At 42.6% G+C, this 18,598-nt stretch overlaps 1 protein-coding gene across 15 annotated transcripts in view; it reads right to left on the bottom strand.

Moving 5' to 3' along the window:
- STARD3NL (STARD3 N-terminal like) overlaps positions 1–18,598 on the bottom strand; it is a 34,242-nt gene that overhangs the window by 9,543 nt on the left and 6,101 nt on the right. For 8 of the 15 annotated variants that reach the window (XM_065051858.1, XM_065051862.1, XM_065051865.1 and 5 more), the window contains 3 exons: positions 18,441–18,558; positions 3,531–3,827; positions 1,349–1,426 (listed from right to left, as the gene is read on the bottom strand). In XM_065051858.1, coding sequence (XP_064907930.1) covers positions 1,349–1,426; positions 3,531–3,755 — 303 coding nt within the window. In that variant the 5' untranslated portion in view covers positions 3,756–3,827; positions 18,441–18,558. The remainder of the gene's footprint in view (positions 1–1,348; positions 1,427–3,530; positions 3,828–18,440; positions 18,559–18,598) is intronic. The other 7 variants (XM_065051857.1, XM_065051861.1, XM_065051864.1 and 4 more) reach the window with 1 other exon arrangement.

Raw genomic sequence — 18,598 nt, 5'->3', positions numbered from 1 at the left:
GAAAATGAAATTAGTAGCTGACAGATGAGAGTTCTGAGTCAGAGACCCTAGCCCTCATTTGCCTCCAACTGTTAAAAGGTGTGTTCAGAATCTAAAAAATGTGAAACACTTAAAAATGAATAGAAATCAAGGACAGACATGGCCAGAGGTACACTGAACCCATTTAATCTTATGCAAATATATACGTTCCAGTGATGTAGCAGAAACTCAAGAAATCTTGTATTAGCCCTCCAATAATTTTGCAGAATTCAATCACATACTTCCGTCCCCAGAAAAAGAGTCTATTATTTTGTACTAAATGTTTTTAACCGTTGGTTGAACTACAGGGCAAAATAATTTCCAGGGCATCAACATTTACAGGTAACATTTTTTACTTTCTGCAGTAAGGTATATATCAGGGAGAACCTGATAGCAAATTAATTATGGGAGAGAAAGCAAGAAGCAGCATAGTTTGCTAGCATATGAAGGTCTTGTGTCCAGTATCTCATTCCATTTGACACAGTACATGGTCCAATAGAGAAGCAAGGACAGGTTTTTACCCTAGTTTCAAAGAGACATTCTGGATAGAGCCATCAATATAAAATGACTGATACCAAACCAATTCACCTCTGCCAGGCAAACAAGATCTGGTAGAATTAATGATCTTGTAAAAACATGGGGCCCTTTAGAAGAACTGTAAAGAAACAGCTTTTACTTAGACATCAGTAACGTGGTCTCTGCAGCACAAAATGCATTGCAACTACAGAGTTACAGCCTTGCTGAAAGGCAAATTTCCTAATGCAGTAGGAGCTCATCCCACGTTCTTAAGGTGCTTATACATAGTAAAGAAAAATCGTACCTCATGTCACCTGTTTTTAGTAGAACATTAAAAAATCCTGATTGAGTTAAAACAAAGAAATCTGAAAAAAAATGACCTATACAGGCCAACCTGAGAATAAGTCTTTCCTCACTGCAACTGACTTATTCCTGTGGGAGGACAAAAATGCCAGTTTAAACAAAACGATTTTACAGCTGCATGACTATTGGGATTGTTCTTTTAAAGAATTATCTTTATGTTGCATCAGTCTCATATTCTTGATTGACTTTTTCATCTGCTCTTCCACCAACCCCAAAGCAGAAGATGCAATTTAAGTGTGCCTAAGCATCTCTATCCTCAGGCTCCAGGAGCCTGCTGCCAAAGCAGGACTGGGCAACTCCTAGATGGGTGAAATCTGGCACAAGTCCTTCTGGTTTAAATTACCAATAGAAGATCAACCCTTTCACAGGACTCAAACTAGAGAACATATTTGGAAGAAGGAATGTTGAAAATCTATACTTTTTGTCTTTTTTTTTTTTAAAGAACACTTACAAATATATCAAAATATGAAGAAGAGTAGTCATATTGTAGGACTTCTTTCTCTAAGGTAGTCTCAATGCCTCCTTTTACCTGCAAAGAAAAAACACCACACACAGCTTTAGAACAGAAGTTACTGAAGCCAAAATCCACACAAATCTGAAAGATGAAATTAACAGCTCCCCGCTGATGTACAAAATGATCATAAACTAAGTACAGAGGACATACATGCTAACAATATAAATTTCAAGTTTAGTGTCCTTATTTGTTTTTCATGACTACATATAATTTTCAAAGTGAAAACATTTAGGATTATGAGCTAGCCTGTGCAAGCTGTATTTCAGAGTGCATCAAAATAAAAGCAAACAAGTTGTTGAGGGAAGAAGAAATTATTAAAAGTAAGGTCTGTTACACAAATTCAGAGCATTTTATGTCTCATAAGGAGGATCAAAACAGCTGATCAAAAAGCCACCCAGAAACCCGCTTTAGTTAGTCACATTTTAGCAAATAGGAAACAAAACAGTCACTGAATTCATACTCCAGATCTTTTCCTTATCAGCATACACAAACTTTGTTTCAAGAGGACAAAAGAAGCCACTGTAAAAAACATTGAAGCTGCAACTATTAGACCATTCTCCCACAAATAACTAACTCCCAAGTTTAATTCTTTGCAGGATACAAATCTGCTTCATCCTTGGCAACTGTGTTCCTTTCCAATGGAATGACTCACCACTTTCCTGTTCAAACTGGGTTAGTAAGAAAACAGTTTAGGATGTATTGGGTCAGAGAGTAAGAGGAGCATATATCTGAGATGGGAGCAAAAAACCTTAGTGTCCACACCCTATTGTTTTTAATATTAGATTAAATAAGCACTGCATGAAATAGTTATGTAAAGCACTGGAAAACAACAACAGAAGGCTTTAATATTGAGTTTTACTATTGTCATCCTTTCAAAGAAAGCAGGTACCAAAGCACGCCAGCAACATATCCTCACCATCTCAAAGCAATACAGTCTAGACACTTCCAAATGTCTCCCAACTATAGCGCTGGACTGCCTATGCACTCCAACCCCAAATTTCTTCTATTTCTTCTCCTCTCCCACCCCTCTACGGTCACCTGACAAAAAACTCTCTAAATATAGCTTCCCCTTGGTTGCTCTACAGCATCAGGTGTGATCATCTGTTTCCAGCATAAATAAGGAAGATCAGCTTCCCCTCTGCCAAGCTGTTCACTGTGCGGCTGCATGAGCACTATGTTAACATAAAGATAAAGAGAGAACCACGACAGCCTTGATTTAGGGTTTGCTTGAACTGCCACAGAACCACTCCCTGAAGTGTTTAAAAATAAATTACACCTAAGCACACTGGATAACAGCGACAAAGGGAAAACAACACTTACGGGAACTCTGGCAGTAATTGTGAAGTCCTATTACTTACATACCATATACGGACAGTCCTAACACAGTACTATTTGACTAACCAATGAATAAAACTTAATTTAAAAAACAAAACAAAACTAACCATGCATCAGATCCCAGATTTCAAATGATGAATTCTAATATTATGACTTCAGAAGACAAAGAACTGGTTTTCATTCCTGATACATTTGGGAGTGTAAGACTCTTGTTCTTAATATATAATCCTCAAAATGAAGCTTTTCAGAAAAATAAAAACTGCTAAGATCTTGAGGTTCCATTATGCTGCAGCATTCAAAATGAAACACCATGAGTTGGTAGCATTTTCTATAGGGGGTCTTGAATATTCTGAAAGTGCTAATCTGAAAATCTGTACTCTGAGTCCCTCACAAGAGAATCAAACCCAGACCCTGCTCCTCTTAGTTGAACAAGCAGTTGAGAAACTGGCCTAAACAAAGAAATGCATGAGAACACTATGCTGCTTTTCTGAGACAAGCTAACATTATGTACCAGATACAACAGTCTTCCCACCAAGAGAGACAACAGAAGTCCAGCCCCAAAATTACAGCATTCAGGCAAGCAAAGTCTGCTTTCTAAAATAAAATCAGAAAGTGTATTTTTCACTATATCAATGTACTACTTCAACAGTCAGCTCCTGAAACTTCATAATGTCAGATCAATAACCAAGGTTATAATTTAGGACAGAAGAGGGTAACTTAATAACCATTCCTGAAGCGAATAAATAAATTAATAAAGTCTAAAGGCACTGAAAAGAAAACTCACATTTAATTCTATTATCCACAGCAAGGTTATGAATAAGAGATCAAATGTAACAAACAGACAGAAAGTCCTCCTGACATCTGATATGCCTTTCTTCTCTCTGCCTTCATATGACTCAATCCTTGCCATCAGATGCGTTGAGTTGATGGAGGGGACATCCCGCAAGGGAGGACAGGATTCCACGCTGCTACTGTGAGCATTTTCTGCATCACCTGGCACCCGATTCATCCTGGGTTTCCTTAGAGTGGTCTTCTTCCAGTTTCACCATCACTAGATGGCTGATCCATATAGGAAGAATGTCTAAACAAACAAACAAAACCAAAACACATTAGTCACCAAAATCCCAGAATTCCAGTAGGTAATTTCATCTTATCATCTAAGTTCTCTTTTTGCTAAACTGACAACTAAGATAATTTGGCAAGTAGGTTCTAAAAATTGTTTCTAAAATATATCTAGACTATTCATCTCTCAAAGGATTTGTGAAACAAGAGAATTAATGTTCAATTAGACTGGTGGGAATAAGGGAGCACTGTCTAGATTTAGAAAGCTCCATTCTCCATGTTGTTAAGAGTGAGATCATTAAATGGGAATCAATAAAAATCATGACACTGTGCATCTTTAAGGTTCACAATTCTGGTTTAAATACTATCAATAGGAAGCCAAGGTAAATGAAGTTCCACATACAATTCCTCAAAAATGGCAGTGTTAGCTACCAGCACATCCAGACTTAACACAATCAAAAGATTAAATGTGCACTAAAAGCCCTAAGTAGTGCCGTAATCATCCTATAAAGCAAATAATTGCTCTATAGATAAGTTCAGCTGCTATGACAACTTACATTGCCAGACAGGGTCTCTCTGAAAAAACTGTATGCAACCCAGTGGTTAAAGTGGTTAAAATCCTAAATCTCTTCTGATTATAAGGCTTAAAAAAAAAAAAAAAGGTCAAATTTCTTATAAAACTGGAGCAGTTTGATGCACGATCCACATTACTCCATGAGAACCTTTTTTCCAATTAAAGCTTCTAGAAAGAGTTGACTAAGAGTGCCACAAAAATGTCAAGGAAATGCAAAAACCCTCCAATTTTATGCAAAATACTAAGAAGATGAAGCTATACAACCTGCAATACAAATCACATCATCCAAGCTTCTCTAATGCTGGAGCAATAACTTTTTGAGATACAAGAACAAAACTTTGTCCCTTCCTGTGTGGGCTGACTTTCAACAAACCACAAAACAGCAAGAGAAACGCTTCCTACTCTTCTATTTCAACAGTGTTTCAACTCCCAAGTCTGCAAAATCACAGCCAGCCCAAGCACCACAGGGGATCTGTAACATAGTGTCCTGGTTTTGTTAAAAACAAGACAAGTTTCTCTTTTAGTGAATTTTCCTTTCAGCTAAAGTCTTCTTAGTAACTGCACTTTTCTGAAAGCTAGATACATGTTTTGGTACACATAGCAATGCAATGCAAGGTCGCTGATAAGGATGCCAGGACTTTCAAGATTGGTTTTGTATATTTTATAATATTTTCTCTATTTTATTAGTAGCATTAGTAAAACATTTTTAATTTTTCCAGCTCTCTCTCTCTCTTTGCTCCTTCTTTGCCTTCCAATCACCTGTACTTAGTGGGAAAGGGAGGGTGAGGCTAAAGGGGGAATGGGGGTGGCGGGATAACGAAACATCTGCCATTGTTTGTTGTCACCCTGCAATCAAACCTTGACACATACTGCCAGGCAAACATGAGGGTACAATGACACAGGGGAAAAGGAAAGCTGGGGCAGGGAGGAAAGGGCAGGCCAGCTGGGGACGGCCAATGTCTAGGTCAAGTCACACATGCAGCCTTCAGGTAGCTCAAAGTCCACTTTTCTTGGGCAACGTCATGAGAACAGTAACAGACCCACACTGAAACAGAAACCACCTTGTCAGCTGAGTCTCTGCCTGCAGGGAAGAGGCGATCTGAGGCAAACCACGCCGTTATCACTCACTGTCTCATTCTGGCATCTGGCTGTGGGCCAAACCAAGCACAAGGCCAAGCACAAGCACAGGCAGGCTCCTGCCATCCTGCTCCTGCCTGGCAATTAACCCCAGGATGCTCCTGCCCATGGCCTTCCAAAGCCAACCCAAGGTATATGTGTTACAGTTCTCTATCAGAAGCCATGGGACTAGGAAAGCCATCAGGCCTGTTGCTGGGCCTAATCTCCCTCAAAGGGGTGCTAGCAGAGTCCACATGGCCAGATGTCTTGGTTTTGTTAAAAACAAGTTCCTCTTTTAGTGAATTTGCCTGTCAGCTAAAACCTTCATATTAGCTGCATTTTCCTGGAAAACCAGATACATGTTTTGGTAAACATAGCAATGGAATGAGAAGTTATTGATAAGCATGGATGCACCTCTCGTGAGAGAGGCAACGAGAAACAGGTGACCAAGAAACTGACCAACGGAGTATAACATCCCATTCACGTGAATACTTCATATAAAAGTGGGAGATCACGAGAATCTCATCCCTTTTCCTTATGGCCGACATTAGAAGAGGACCTTGCTAGTTGTCCCTGCAAACTGAGGCCTAGTGACAGACTGAATCCAGCTCCAATTGGCTGCAGAGTCCAATCCAGGACTCTGGGTGCCGCTTCTGCAGTTGCTGAGACTTTCAAGATTAGTTTTGTATATTTTGTATTATTTTCTCTATTCTTATCAGTATTATTAGTAAAAACAATTGTAAATTTTCCAACTCTCTTCTCTCTGTCCTTCTTTACCTCCCAATCGCCTGTCCTTAGTGGGAAGGGGGGAGGGAGGGGCCGAAGGGGAAAGCGCGGGGGAGAGGAGGTTAACAATACATCTGCCATGGTTTTATTGTCACCCCACAATCAAAACCTCAACACCAGCGAAATTTAAAAGTGGAAATATGAGTTAATCAGGTTCATCATTAACTGCAATTTAAAAAAAAGAACAGGAATGGTTCTTCTGCACTCGTTTGTGTTTCAAGACCTTTTCAAGCAGATTTACAATTGAGCATCTTCCATTACTTGTCATTGTCACTCTCTTGTTTAGCCAACTTCGGGTAAGAGGTGTTGGGATTTGTGCAATGATTTTTCCCAGAAAGTAATCTCAACTCTGTAACACATGCTCCCTCCCTTCCTCTGAGTCGTGCACAAATTAGAATTTATAAATACCATTAGACAAGTGGTCAAACTCTGAAGTTAAACAGAACTTGTATCACATTTCTACCTTAACAAACAAACATGTATAATTATAGTACTGGAAGGACTCTAGGAACCTTCACACTAGGAACATAAACAGAGACTTACTCCACATTAAGAATTCCCGTGAACCTGCTTCTCTCCAGCTATCATAGACTGATATACATTTTCAGTCAGAAACTGTTTTGCAATTACTTCTATAGCTCTATTTCAAAAACCAGCCACTAAACCTTATTCTACAGAACACATTTATCTGTTAGCTTTATAATACCCACCTTACCTAAAACGCCTGTCTACTCAAAACAAAACATCATTTAACTATTCACTAACCAAAGACATGTTTCAGTACAGTACTCAACGTTGAAGAGAAACATGGTTATCTCATAACATTCTCTAAGAAAGACTACTCCATACCCCAAGATTCATGCTGCTTCACTGAAGAAAAACATTTCGAAAATTGAGTAAAAGTCCTGAAGAACTGCCGTTTATTCGATCCTCTCTTCCCCCACATAGAAATAGTACTAACTGCCATTAATTTAATCAGTACCATCAGACTCACAGTTCTCTAGAACAGTTCAGTTCAGTTGGAAGGGACCAACAACGATCATCTAGTCCAACTGCCTGACTGCTTCAGGGTTGCCTAAAAGTTAAAACACAATACTAAGGGCATTGTCCAAATGCCTCTTAAACACCAATAGGCACGGGGCACTGACCATCTCTGCAGGAAGCCTGGACAGAAAAATACTTTAATTTTTAAGAGAACAGGGCAAGGTGAAAAAAAAAAAAGATGGGGAAAAAAAAAATCAAAGGAAGATAGCAGAGGACTGTCTTTGCCAGCCCCTTCTCAGCCTGTTTCTAAAGACAACATGGGGACTAAATCCAAATGATCCTAAACATCACCATTTATTTTCAGGCAATACAATCCCTTGAAAGACCTCACACCCCTGATAGAGCACCCATGAGATTTGCTCACTTGGCACCCGATGACACCGTGGGGACCAGTGCTGGGCTTTTGGGTGTCCCACGGAGAGAAAGAAGATTTGGGTGGGCCCCCACCTTCTCCAGCTGGTGGAGGGCAGAATCTGCTGGACTTGACTGTGTAGAACTAGATTTCAGCAGGCTGCGCACTTAACACATCTCTGAGGCTCCATGCTTCATGATTTGAAGTAATCAAATGGGTGAAACAATAATGTTCATAGTCAAATCTTTTGAATTTCGACTGCAGAAAACCATCTCTAGAAATATGCTCCCAGCCTGGTCCAAAAGATACACACATAGGGCACATCACATTCTGGATTTCATGGCATCCATGAGCCAGGAAAAGCTCCATCTCATGGTAGAGTTTTACAGTCCCCATACTGCCTCCCAGCTGAAGCTTTGACACAAGAGAAATCCCCCACATCAAGAAATCCTGTGTGAATATCTACAGCTCAGAAACAGGGAACACAATGTCAGGCGGAGCACCATCAGTTTCTGGCACTGGTTGAACACATCAGAGTAGAAAAATGCTCCTGGAGGCACAAGTAGGTCACACCATGGTGGTGAGCCACAAATGTGATACAGGCAAATGCATTCTGGTATGTCAGGCAAGGCACTGCCATAGGAAAGGCAAGCCTCTGTGCAAAGCCCTGGTCAGCCTTGTGCAAAGCCCTGGTGAGAACTTCCCTAGACCACTAGGGACATTGCTCTTTGCTGGGAGTGAGGAATGATAATACACATCTGGAATGAAAGCAAACGAAGAGTATTAGGTGGTTAGGAACATGAAGGGCCTACAGAAGAAGACAACAACTAGAAGAAGCAAGGCAAAGGCTGATAGGGCTGCAATGACTTTCAAGGAAGATAGCACGGATGAAGGCCACAGCAGGAAAAGAGCTGTCCTGGTTCTCCTCACTGTAGGGCCTCATGGACATGAGCTCTGGATCAGAGAGAGAATAGCTATCAGGAGAGGTCACAGGAGGTACAGGGCTAGATTCTGCTGTGGACCTAGGGAAAAAGAACAGCAGCAGGAGGTTTGTCCTGGGTAGCTGAGAGGCAAATGAGGGGCCAGGAACACCCAGCAGCAGTGCCCACTGCATGACCACCAAGAGAAGGGACAGCACCTTGAGCCTTCAGGGCATAGGAAATGCCTTAGGGAAAGCACCGCAAAGGTTCCCTCCCAAGGGTGCTGGGCGGAGGGGGGGGGGCAGGTGATGGGGGGGGTGGGTGGGGCTGCACACGTGTGGCTCTGTCACCCCCACATCACAATGCCAGCACCTGGCAACGCTGAGGTCACAATGCCCCAGGGCACTATAAAAGGGAGCAGCCTCCCGGGTCCACCGCCAGAGCTGGCCCGGGGGCAACCCCAACACATCCCCGAGGAAGCACTGGAGCAGCTGCTGGAATCACAGGGCAGGGGCTGAGGGAGGAAGACCTTGCATGAGGCTGCTGGAGGTTCTCCGCTGCAAGGCAATCTGCTGACAGGGCCACCTTCCAAACTCGTCTGATGCATGGAAATCCTTTCCAGCTGGATAGCAGTGGCAAGACCAAGGGAATTCCTTCTTGAGGAGCACTGCAGAGCTCACCATTCTCATCCCCTGCGGGGCCAGGGCCAGTAGCTGTAAGAAGTGGGATGCCCAGATGTTACAAGGGGGCCCAGGGCTCTCACCCCCATCAGAAGGTATGTGCCTCCTTGCCACAAGGTGACAGAGCCAGTGCCGAAGATGGAACATGCTTAAGGGTATTCAGTGCTTTCTGGTAGTGCAGGGATGGGAAGCAACGACAGCAGGAATTTCTTCAGCATGTACTGCTAGGGAAAGGAGGAGGTAGGAACAAAAGAAGAGAAGACTTCAGCTGGAAGGGACCTACAATGATCATCTACTCCAAATGCGTGACCACTTCAGGGCTGAACAGAAGTTACAACACAGTATTAAGGGCGTTGTCCAAAGGCCTCTTCAACACTGACCAGGCAAGGGGCATCGACCACTTCTCCGGGAACCCTGTTCCAGGGCTTTGACCACCCTCTTGGTAAAGAAAAGTTTCCTCTTCTCAAGTCCAAAGCTCCCCTGATGGATGCAGCTTTGAGCCATTGCCACACCTCCTGCTCTTGGCTATCAGGGAGAAGAGATCAGCAGCTCCCTCTCCATTTTCCCTCCTTGGAAGCTGTAGAGAGCAACGAGGTCGCCTCTCAGCCTCCATCTCTCCAAACTAGACAAAATCCCAGGTCCTCAGCGTCCATCAACCAGAAGAAGCTCTAGCTCACAGAGTAGTTCTACAGCCCCCACACTCCCACCCAACTGAAGCTCCGACACAAGAGAAATCCCCTACATCAAGAAACCCTGCGTGAAGATCTACAGCCTAGAAATAGGGAACACAATGTCAGGCAGAGCACCATCAGTTTCTGGCACAGGTTGAACACATCGGAGTAGAAAAATGCTCCTGGAGGCACAAGTAAGTCACAGCATGACGGTGAGCCACAAATATGATACAGGCAAACGCATTCTGGTGTGTCAGGCAAGGCACTGCCATAGGAAAGGCAAGCCCCTGTGCAAAGCCCTGGTCAGCACTCACCTGGACCACTAGGGACATTGCTCCTTCCTCGGGTTCAGGAAAGATAAAATCCATCCAGGATGAAAGCAAATCAAGACTAAGTAGTTGGTTAGGAACACTGAGGGCCTACAGAAGAAGACAATGGCTAGAAGAAGCAAGACAAAGCCTGAGAGGGCTGCCATGACTTTCAAGGAAGATAGCAAGGATGAAGGCCAAAGGAGGAAAAGAGCTATCAAGTGCAAGCAAACATAGGGTCAACAGCACAAAACCAGTCAAGACTTCTCCCCAAGCAGACAACCTCAACGAAATGACAGCGCAGCAGCGCGTGTAACTTGCTGCATTGGGAAGGAACGGCACAGGGACTGACAGGGCCATCTTCCAAACCTATGCGATTGATGGATGGATGGCTGGATGGAAAGCCTTTTCAGATGGATAGCAGTGGCAAGACCGAGGGCATGATGCCTTCTTGAAGAGCACTGCAGAACTCACCATCTTCATCCCATGCACAGACAGGCTCAGGAGCCATAAGAAACAGGATACAGAGAGGTTGCAAGGGGTTGCAGTGCTTTGGAGCACTCACTGGTGTCCTGACAGGAACAGGAAGGATTCTTGACCCCAAGCTCCATCAGCTCAAGAGGCATTTGGGCACTCTCGGAAGTCCGAGAGATGGCTCCAGGTTGAGGGAGGATAGGATAGGATAGGATAGGATAGGATAGGATAGGATAGGATAGGATAGGATAGGATAGGGCTTGGGCAGGTCCTGGGAGGCGTGAGCAGCCTGTGGGACAAGGAGCCAGGCCTGGCTCACATGCTCAGGGAACAGCCGATCGCCAGCACTGGGGTCAGGAAGGAATTTTTTCCCCCGGGGCAGATTGGCCCTGGTCCCCGGGGGTTTTTTGCCTTCCTCTGCAGCATTGAGCGTGACCACTTTGCAGAGCTCCTCTGGGCCCTTTTGGCTCGGTTCCTACCTGCTGCTCAAGCACCAGGAAGATGGCCTCTCGTGCCCTGCAGCTGGGGGGAGGAAGGCTTTTTTTTTCCCCCCATGTGGGACACCAAGTGTCTCTGGGGGTTTTTTGCCTTCCTCTGCAGCATTGAGCATGGCCCGCTTGCCAGGGCTTCTTTGGGCCATTTGGCTGGGTGCCTGCTGCTCCACGAGGTGGCCCTAAACTTAGCTAGAACAGCCTACCTAAACCAGCATAGAACAACTCACCTAAACCAACCTACAACTGGAAACAACCAACCATAAAGAACCTAAACCGATCAGCCTTAAAAAACTTCAAACAATCAGCCACAAATAACCTAAAAAGAACCTTCAACAATCTACAACAAATTACCTAAACCAACCTAAATCAAACAAAATAAACCAACCTAAACACCCCAAACCAAACCCACCTAAAACAAATGACCTAAACAATCCTACCTAAAACGACCTAAAGCAGCGTTCTTCAACCAACCTTCAGCAACCTAAACCCAAGCAAGCAAAAGAAATCTAAACCAAACCACCTTAAACAACCTAAACCAACCCTTCAACGATCTACAACAAATGACCTAAACCAACCAAAATAAACCAACTGAAACACCCTAAAACCAACCCACCTAAAACAAATTACCTAAACAATCCTACCTTAAACTACATAAACCAGTGTTCTTCAACCAACCTTCAGCAACCTAAATCCAAACAAACTAAACAAATCTAAACCAACCCATCTTCAACAACTTAAGCCAGCCCTTAAACAATCTCAAACTACTTAAAACCCACCTAATAAAGTATAAAACCACCTCAAACAACCAAGCTAAACTAATGACCTAGACTAACCAACTTAAACCAACCTCAGAAGTATGAAACCAAACAACATAAACAACCTGAACAAAACCATCTCAAGCAAATGACCTAAACCAAAATAGAACCACCAAAACCAACCTCAAACAACCAAGCTAAATCAACAACACTTCAACAAGCAAGCTAAAACACCCGAAAAAACCTACATGACCAAAGCCCAACCAACCAACACCCTACCCCACGCAGTGCCTCACTTGGATGTGCCTGCCGTCTTGAAAGCTTGACTACCCCAGCCAGGTGCTCCTATAAATGCACCTTGAGCTTCTTTGCAACTTCTAGAAGGGGAGTGCAGCTACCGTATACCCTTGACCCATGAATGGTACCCCTCCAACAGGGAAGGTCATCCTCTTGGAGTGACCGCCTGGCTTTGGGAAGGACACACATGAAGCACGGAGGGAGGAAGGGGACACCTGCCTAGCCAGCCACACCAGTCCAATCAACCCTGGCCATCAATGGCGTGACAGAGGTCACAGCCAGATTGCTCTCACATCCAAAACAACCAATTACAACCTAAAACCAACCAAAACCACCAAAACCAAACAACCTATCCGATCTCAACCGACCATCCTAAACAATCCAGCCTAAGCCAACTAGCCAACCTGCAACCATCAACCTACCTACAAACAAACAAACAAACAAGCAGACAAAATTAAACAACTGAATAAAACTAAATAAAAGAAACAAAATCCTGATCCCACTTTTCTTCTTTGTGTTTTGTTTCCTTGGAAGTGGTTTTGGAGCTAAACCCCCCCCCAACATTTCAGGGATATAGTCGTCTCATTGTTATTCAGTTCATGGTGAGCAAATAGAATAGAAAAGTTCTGCTCTGCTATGCGGGGAGTTCTGCATGACGAGCTCTGACCCAGCGCTGAGGGCTCCCTCCCTCCAGGAGAGCCGCTCTCTGCAGGGCAGGGCCCAGGCCCAGCCTGGGACAGGGGCAGAGACGACACGGGCACACACACCTACAACACGGCTCAGGCAGGGACTCAAGGCCCCAGGCTGAGCTGAGATATGTCCCCTGGGCCCCTGACAGGAGATGGTGGCGGTGGGTGGGGGTCCCAGGGGAGGCCGGTCCCAGCCGCTGAGGCCTGGGAGCACCCCCAGGACCCTGGCAGAACTAGACTGGTACTGCTCATGTGCTCCTCTGTAGACATGGATGGTTCTCAACCTTGAAGACCGGTTACTGAGGCAGATGGACCTTCTCTTTGATGGAGTTCTGTTGTTCTCAGTCTCTTTTGATTTAGCATGTTTTTCATCTGGAAACTGATCAGGCATTTCTAAAAATGAGTACAAGAGGAAAAAATAAAAAAAGAAATCCACAGGTAGTGAACACGTATTGCTCACCTCAAAAAGATTTGCTAACATTTAGTTGAGGAGCACATCCTGCTTCAGACCAAGGTTTGGATCTTTCAGCTTGGCCAGTACCAGAGATGTGGAGATTTGCTATCCTGTGGAAACCCAGCAGCTGAACTCGATGAACACAGAAGACTTCCAAAAACTACACTTGCTTGTTGCAAATTAATTCAGACAGTCCAATTATCTCAAGATGGTCCACAGCTCTCACCCCATCAGAAGTTATGTGCCCCTTTCCCATAAGGTGATAAGAGCCCATGCTGAGGCTGGGACCTGGTTATGGGTATTCGATGCCTTCTGCTAGTGCAGAGGTACCTACAACAATCATCTAGTCCAAATGCCTGTCCACTTCAAGGCTGACCAGAAGTTAAAGCATGGTATTAAGTGCATTGTCTAAACACTGACAGGCATGGGGCATCAACCAGGAAGCCTGTTCCAAGGTTTGACCACCCTCTCAGGAAAAAAATATTTCCTCATGCCAGGTCTGAACCTCCCCAATGGATGCAGCTTTGAGCCATTCCCACACATCCTTCTTAAATTGTGGGGCCCAGAACTGCACAACACACTCAAGGAGGGGGCCACACCAGTGTTAAATACAGCAGGATAATCACCTCTTTTGACAGGCTGGTTATGCTGTGATCAGTGCACCCCACGATGGGGTTTGCCCTCTTGGCTGCCAGGGCACACTTTGCTGACTCCTCTTGAGCCTCCTGGCAAACAGCATCCCTGGACCTCTTTTTACAGGGCTGCTCTCCAGCCACCCCTCTCCTCATTTAGACTTCTGTCTGACGTTACTCTATCCCAGCTGCAGAATCAGGCATTTGTTCTTATTATATATTTTGCCATTGATGATTTTCCAGTGCTTCAATCTATTCAGATCCATTTGCAAGGCCTCTTGTCCCTCAAGAGATTCAACACCAATTCCCAGTTTGGTATCATCAGCAAACTTGCCAATGGTGCATTCAGCTCTTCATTCAAATCTGTGACAAACATATTGAGTAGTCCTGGCCCTAGAATTGAGTCCTGACGAACACCCCTGGTACTCTGCCACCAGCCAGACGTAGACTCATTCACTACAACCCTTTCAGCTCTGCCCTTCAGCCAGTTCTTCACCCAGTGCACCATGTGTGTGCTCACTTCACAGCTGGATGACTTGTCCAGAAGGATGCTGTGAGGGACAGTATCAAAAACCTTACTAAAACCCAGAAAAACTCCATCCACTGCCTTCCTTTCAAGCAGGTGAAATGACAGAATTTATAAGCTCTCTTCAATGTCAAAACATTTAAGAGGGAAATAAGAAGTCTAAGATTAGTATCCACATTATAGTAGTTGTGATATACTTTCCCCTCACTCCTCCTGACTTCAAGAGAAGATTTTATCTTTTTTTCTTTTCTTCATAACTGCATACATTCACTTTCACTCAACTTCTACCACTAAAATACTTAGCTAAGTAAGTTTTCTATACTGATCTATTTAACGTCATAGACAACAGTTTTGGTTGGTTGTTTTGTTTTTTTCCTGGAAAGAAGCAAAGTTCGTATCTATTTAATTTAAAATCAATGTGTGTTTTGATTTCTTCTTTTAACACTTGTTATAGCCATGACTAAGGTTTCCAAACAGAACTAAATTCCCAAACTTGTCCTAGTGAACTAAAGATTTTACTCCCATTATTATGAAGTAGTTTAAGAAGTGAAAAGTAAAGGAGTTAATTAAAATTAGCAAGGTTAGGACTATACTCCTTCCCTGCCCTTAAAGTCTATCAAGGACTTTAATAATACATGCTGAGAGTTAGCTCATGATTTTCAGGTTACATTTACAATTAACACAATTACTTTTACTCATACTGTGAGAAGCAGATGGCATGCACTGCTCGCATCAGTTTTACATATATCTTAGAGATGTAGGATCAGAATGGCTCTTCTCTTTTCTATCATTATACTATCACTATTCTTCCATTGTATTGTCCTTGTTTTAAATTATTTTCCTGTTAATACGTTAATGTCTCACTCATGAGCACCAGCACAATTTATGTTGCTTTTTTCTTTCCAAGGGAAAAAAAACACACTTCAGAACTTTACTGAGAAGGAATAACAGAAGTGATTTAAAAAAAAAAAAAAAAAAAAAAAGAAAGGAAAAAAAAAAGGAGGCTTACTCAAAGGGCTATCTACAGCTCAGCAAAATTGAAAGTGACTGTCATAGGGAGGCAATTCTAGGATACAGCAACCCTGTTTTAGTTTAAAATATCAGAGAAAACATATTTGCATAAAATAACTACAGGCACACAAACTAACATTCTGTCACACTTGTTGAAACCCACTGAAAACCTAGAATACTTTTTATGTATGTTTCTGACAACACTAACTAATTCCCAAGAATTCCAACCATAAATAGCTTTTCTGTGAAGGTTAGAAAAATAATCTGAAAGTATTTATTTATTTTCAGTGAGTAAAATAGGATTACTTGGCCAATATAGTGGCCAGGATGCTAAAGTATTGTAAAACTACAAGGTTTTCAGTATTAGAAGTTCTTCCTGATAAGAGAGCTGACACTGGAACAGTATTCACTCCTAACAGAACACAAAAACTAAAGCACTTATTTGCCAGAAAGGTTCCTCATAATAAATAAAACATGACAGTTTTTTACGTGTCCATCTCCTTACCAAAAGATTTATTTTCTGTTAAAAGGACTTGCATTACTGCTTACACTACCTGCTCATCTGTAGGAACACACTACATAGCCTGGCAAAACCAAAATCCCTTACAAGACCAGAGCTTAATACAGTAACTGCTATTATATTCCTAATGTTCAAATATTTAAGTTATACTTAAAGACAATTTCAGATCATTTTAACGTACGTTGTGTAACATAAAAGACAATTATGTATAAGCATAACAGGCAACATAACACCCGCAGAAAAAGAGTCTTCAATTTAGCAAGCTCTGAATCAGCAACTTTTCAAGTGAGAAGGACCCTGGGTATTACCCCACCCCAGGCAGTACTCCATCCCAGGCCCAGTGTGGGCAGCAGCCACCACACAAGGAATGGCCTGTCACCAATACTCCAGGGTTTACTCTGTCAGCACAGTGAACTATGCTAGATCTGAGTTTACTCAACACATTATCTGGAAGCAACAAAAGACCTTGGGGTCTGGGAACTAAGTGTCATACCCATTTGCTCTACAACCATCACAAATTCCAACTTCACTCCTTATCTAGTCATAGACACAGGTTGGTCGAGCCATCACTTTGGACAGAATACACAGCTGTAAAGACTGCTTTGGTACTCCATATATACACTGAGAATATCTGATATGAACCTGTATTAACCTGCAGAAGTATTAGCGAAATTCCCTCATTGTGTTTTCTGACAGTGCCAGCATAAAACTAGACTAAGAGCCAACACAGACAAATCCAAATTCTATGAAGATGAGGTAATGCTGACTATAAATTTAGGGGAGCAAAACAATCCCAAGAGCTGGACACTGCCTTCAAAGCCTACCCAGACACATTTTTTATACTGTTCTCTACTATAAATGAACCAGAAACATTCTGTTGACACTCTCTCCCTCTTCTGTTTATATAATTGAAAGAACAGATTTTCATTAAATCTGCTTGTATAATAGTGAACACATTACTAGTGACCTCGCGATAGTCATTGCTCACTTTCCTGAAGGGCAGTTAAATCCTTTCCAAGCTGCACTCATTATGTCTCTAGCTATAACACATCATTGTCTCAGAAGCATTTTAAGGTTTCAGCTCCTTTAAAATACTTTTCAGTCCAAAGTAATGTGTTGTTTGAAACAAATGTCCATTTATAAACATGAGAGAATATTAAAAAAACAAACAAACAAACAAACAAACAAACAAAAACCAGCATACATTTGAGGAAATACACCACCTTAATTTCAAAGTTGATCCAGTTACTTGATACTATAGCCTGACCTTGAAAGTACAGAATTTGGAAAATGGAAATATGTCCAGATGCACTTCTATCTCGCAAATCTGTGTTTTAGCTAAACAAGAACCAATATTATAAAGCCCTTAGAGTTCACTATCACAAAACAGTTGTCTAGAGACTGGTCAACAACTGTCTACTACCTCTTGCACATGGACACGAAGAGCATAACCAGAATAAAAAGACAAATTCATAGAAAACCTAGCCAACATGAAGCAGGCATAGTTACAGAAAACTGAGAGAATGAAAACTCAGTGATTTGTGTAGCCACAGATTCACAGAAATGTTGGTTGAAAGGAGCCTTTGGAGGTCACCTAGTCCAAGCTCCTCCCAAAAGCAGGACCAGCACTGGACTTGACCAGTGCTGATGCTTGATCAGCTGAACCTCTTGACAGTTGAGTCCTGAAAACCTTTTAGTGAAGAAACAGCTTCATAAAATAATTTAGGTTGGAACAGACCTTTAAGATCATCAAGTCCAACCATTAACCTAGCACTGTCAAGTCCACTGAAACTATGTCCCTAAGCATGATGTCTGTACCTCCAGGGATGATGACTCAGCCACTGCCCTGGGCAGCCTCTAACAGTGTCTCTAGGTGACATGTGCTACACTAACTCCCACAGAGAGTTTTCCTATGGTTCAACCCAAGCCTCGCAAGCTGCCCCTTGTTTTGCTGCCTACTGTTACTGAGATGAGTTTGGCTTCATCAGTCACTGCTTTAATACTCAAGCTCAGCTGCACGTAGTGGTTAGCCAAAATTCAGGCATGAAAGGAAGCCATAAAAACCCAACCAAACAGAACAAAAACAAACAAAAAACCCCAACAACAACACGTAAACAAACAAACAAAAAAACACAAGCAAAACAAAACAAAAAATAAAAAATTAAGGAAAAAACAAAACCCCACAACAAACTACACCACACAGACTTGCCACAGGAAAAAACCAACCTGCTATCTTTTTAAGGCAAAGATTTGTTGGGAGATCTTACTGGAAACAACTCTGATAACCAACAATACTCAGAGGTTTACAGGACTACATGAAGACACCTACCTGACATATAGTAGTAGTCTTTAGAGTCATGAGAAGTCGCCTAATGAGTGATGTATCATGTAGTTTATAACCCTGTTTACTCCATAACATATTAGATCAGAGGCACAGCACCTGAATCCTGTATTAGATGAAACAAAAAAAAAAAATTGATGCTGTAC

Source organism: Columba livia, chromosome 2, assembly GCF_036013475.1.
Source record: "Columba livia isolate bColLiv1 breed racing homer chromosome 2, bColLiv1.pat.W.v2, whole genome shotgun sequence".
In the NCBI taxonomy this organism is placed as follows: domain Eukaryota; kingdom Metazoa; phylum Chordata; class Aves; order Columbiformes; family Columbidae; genus Columba; species Columba livia.
The sequence above is the reverse complement of the archived record's forward strand: the minus strand, read 5'-3'. Positions and strand labels throughout refer to the sequence as shown.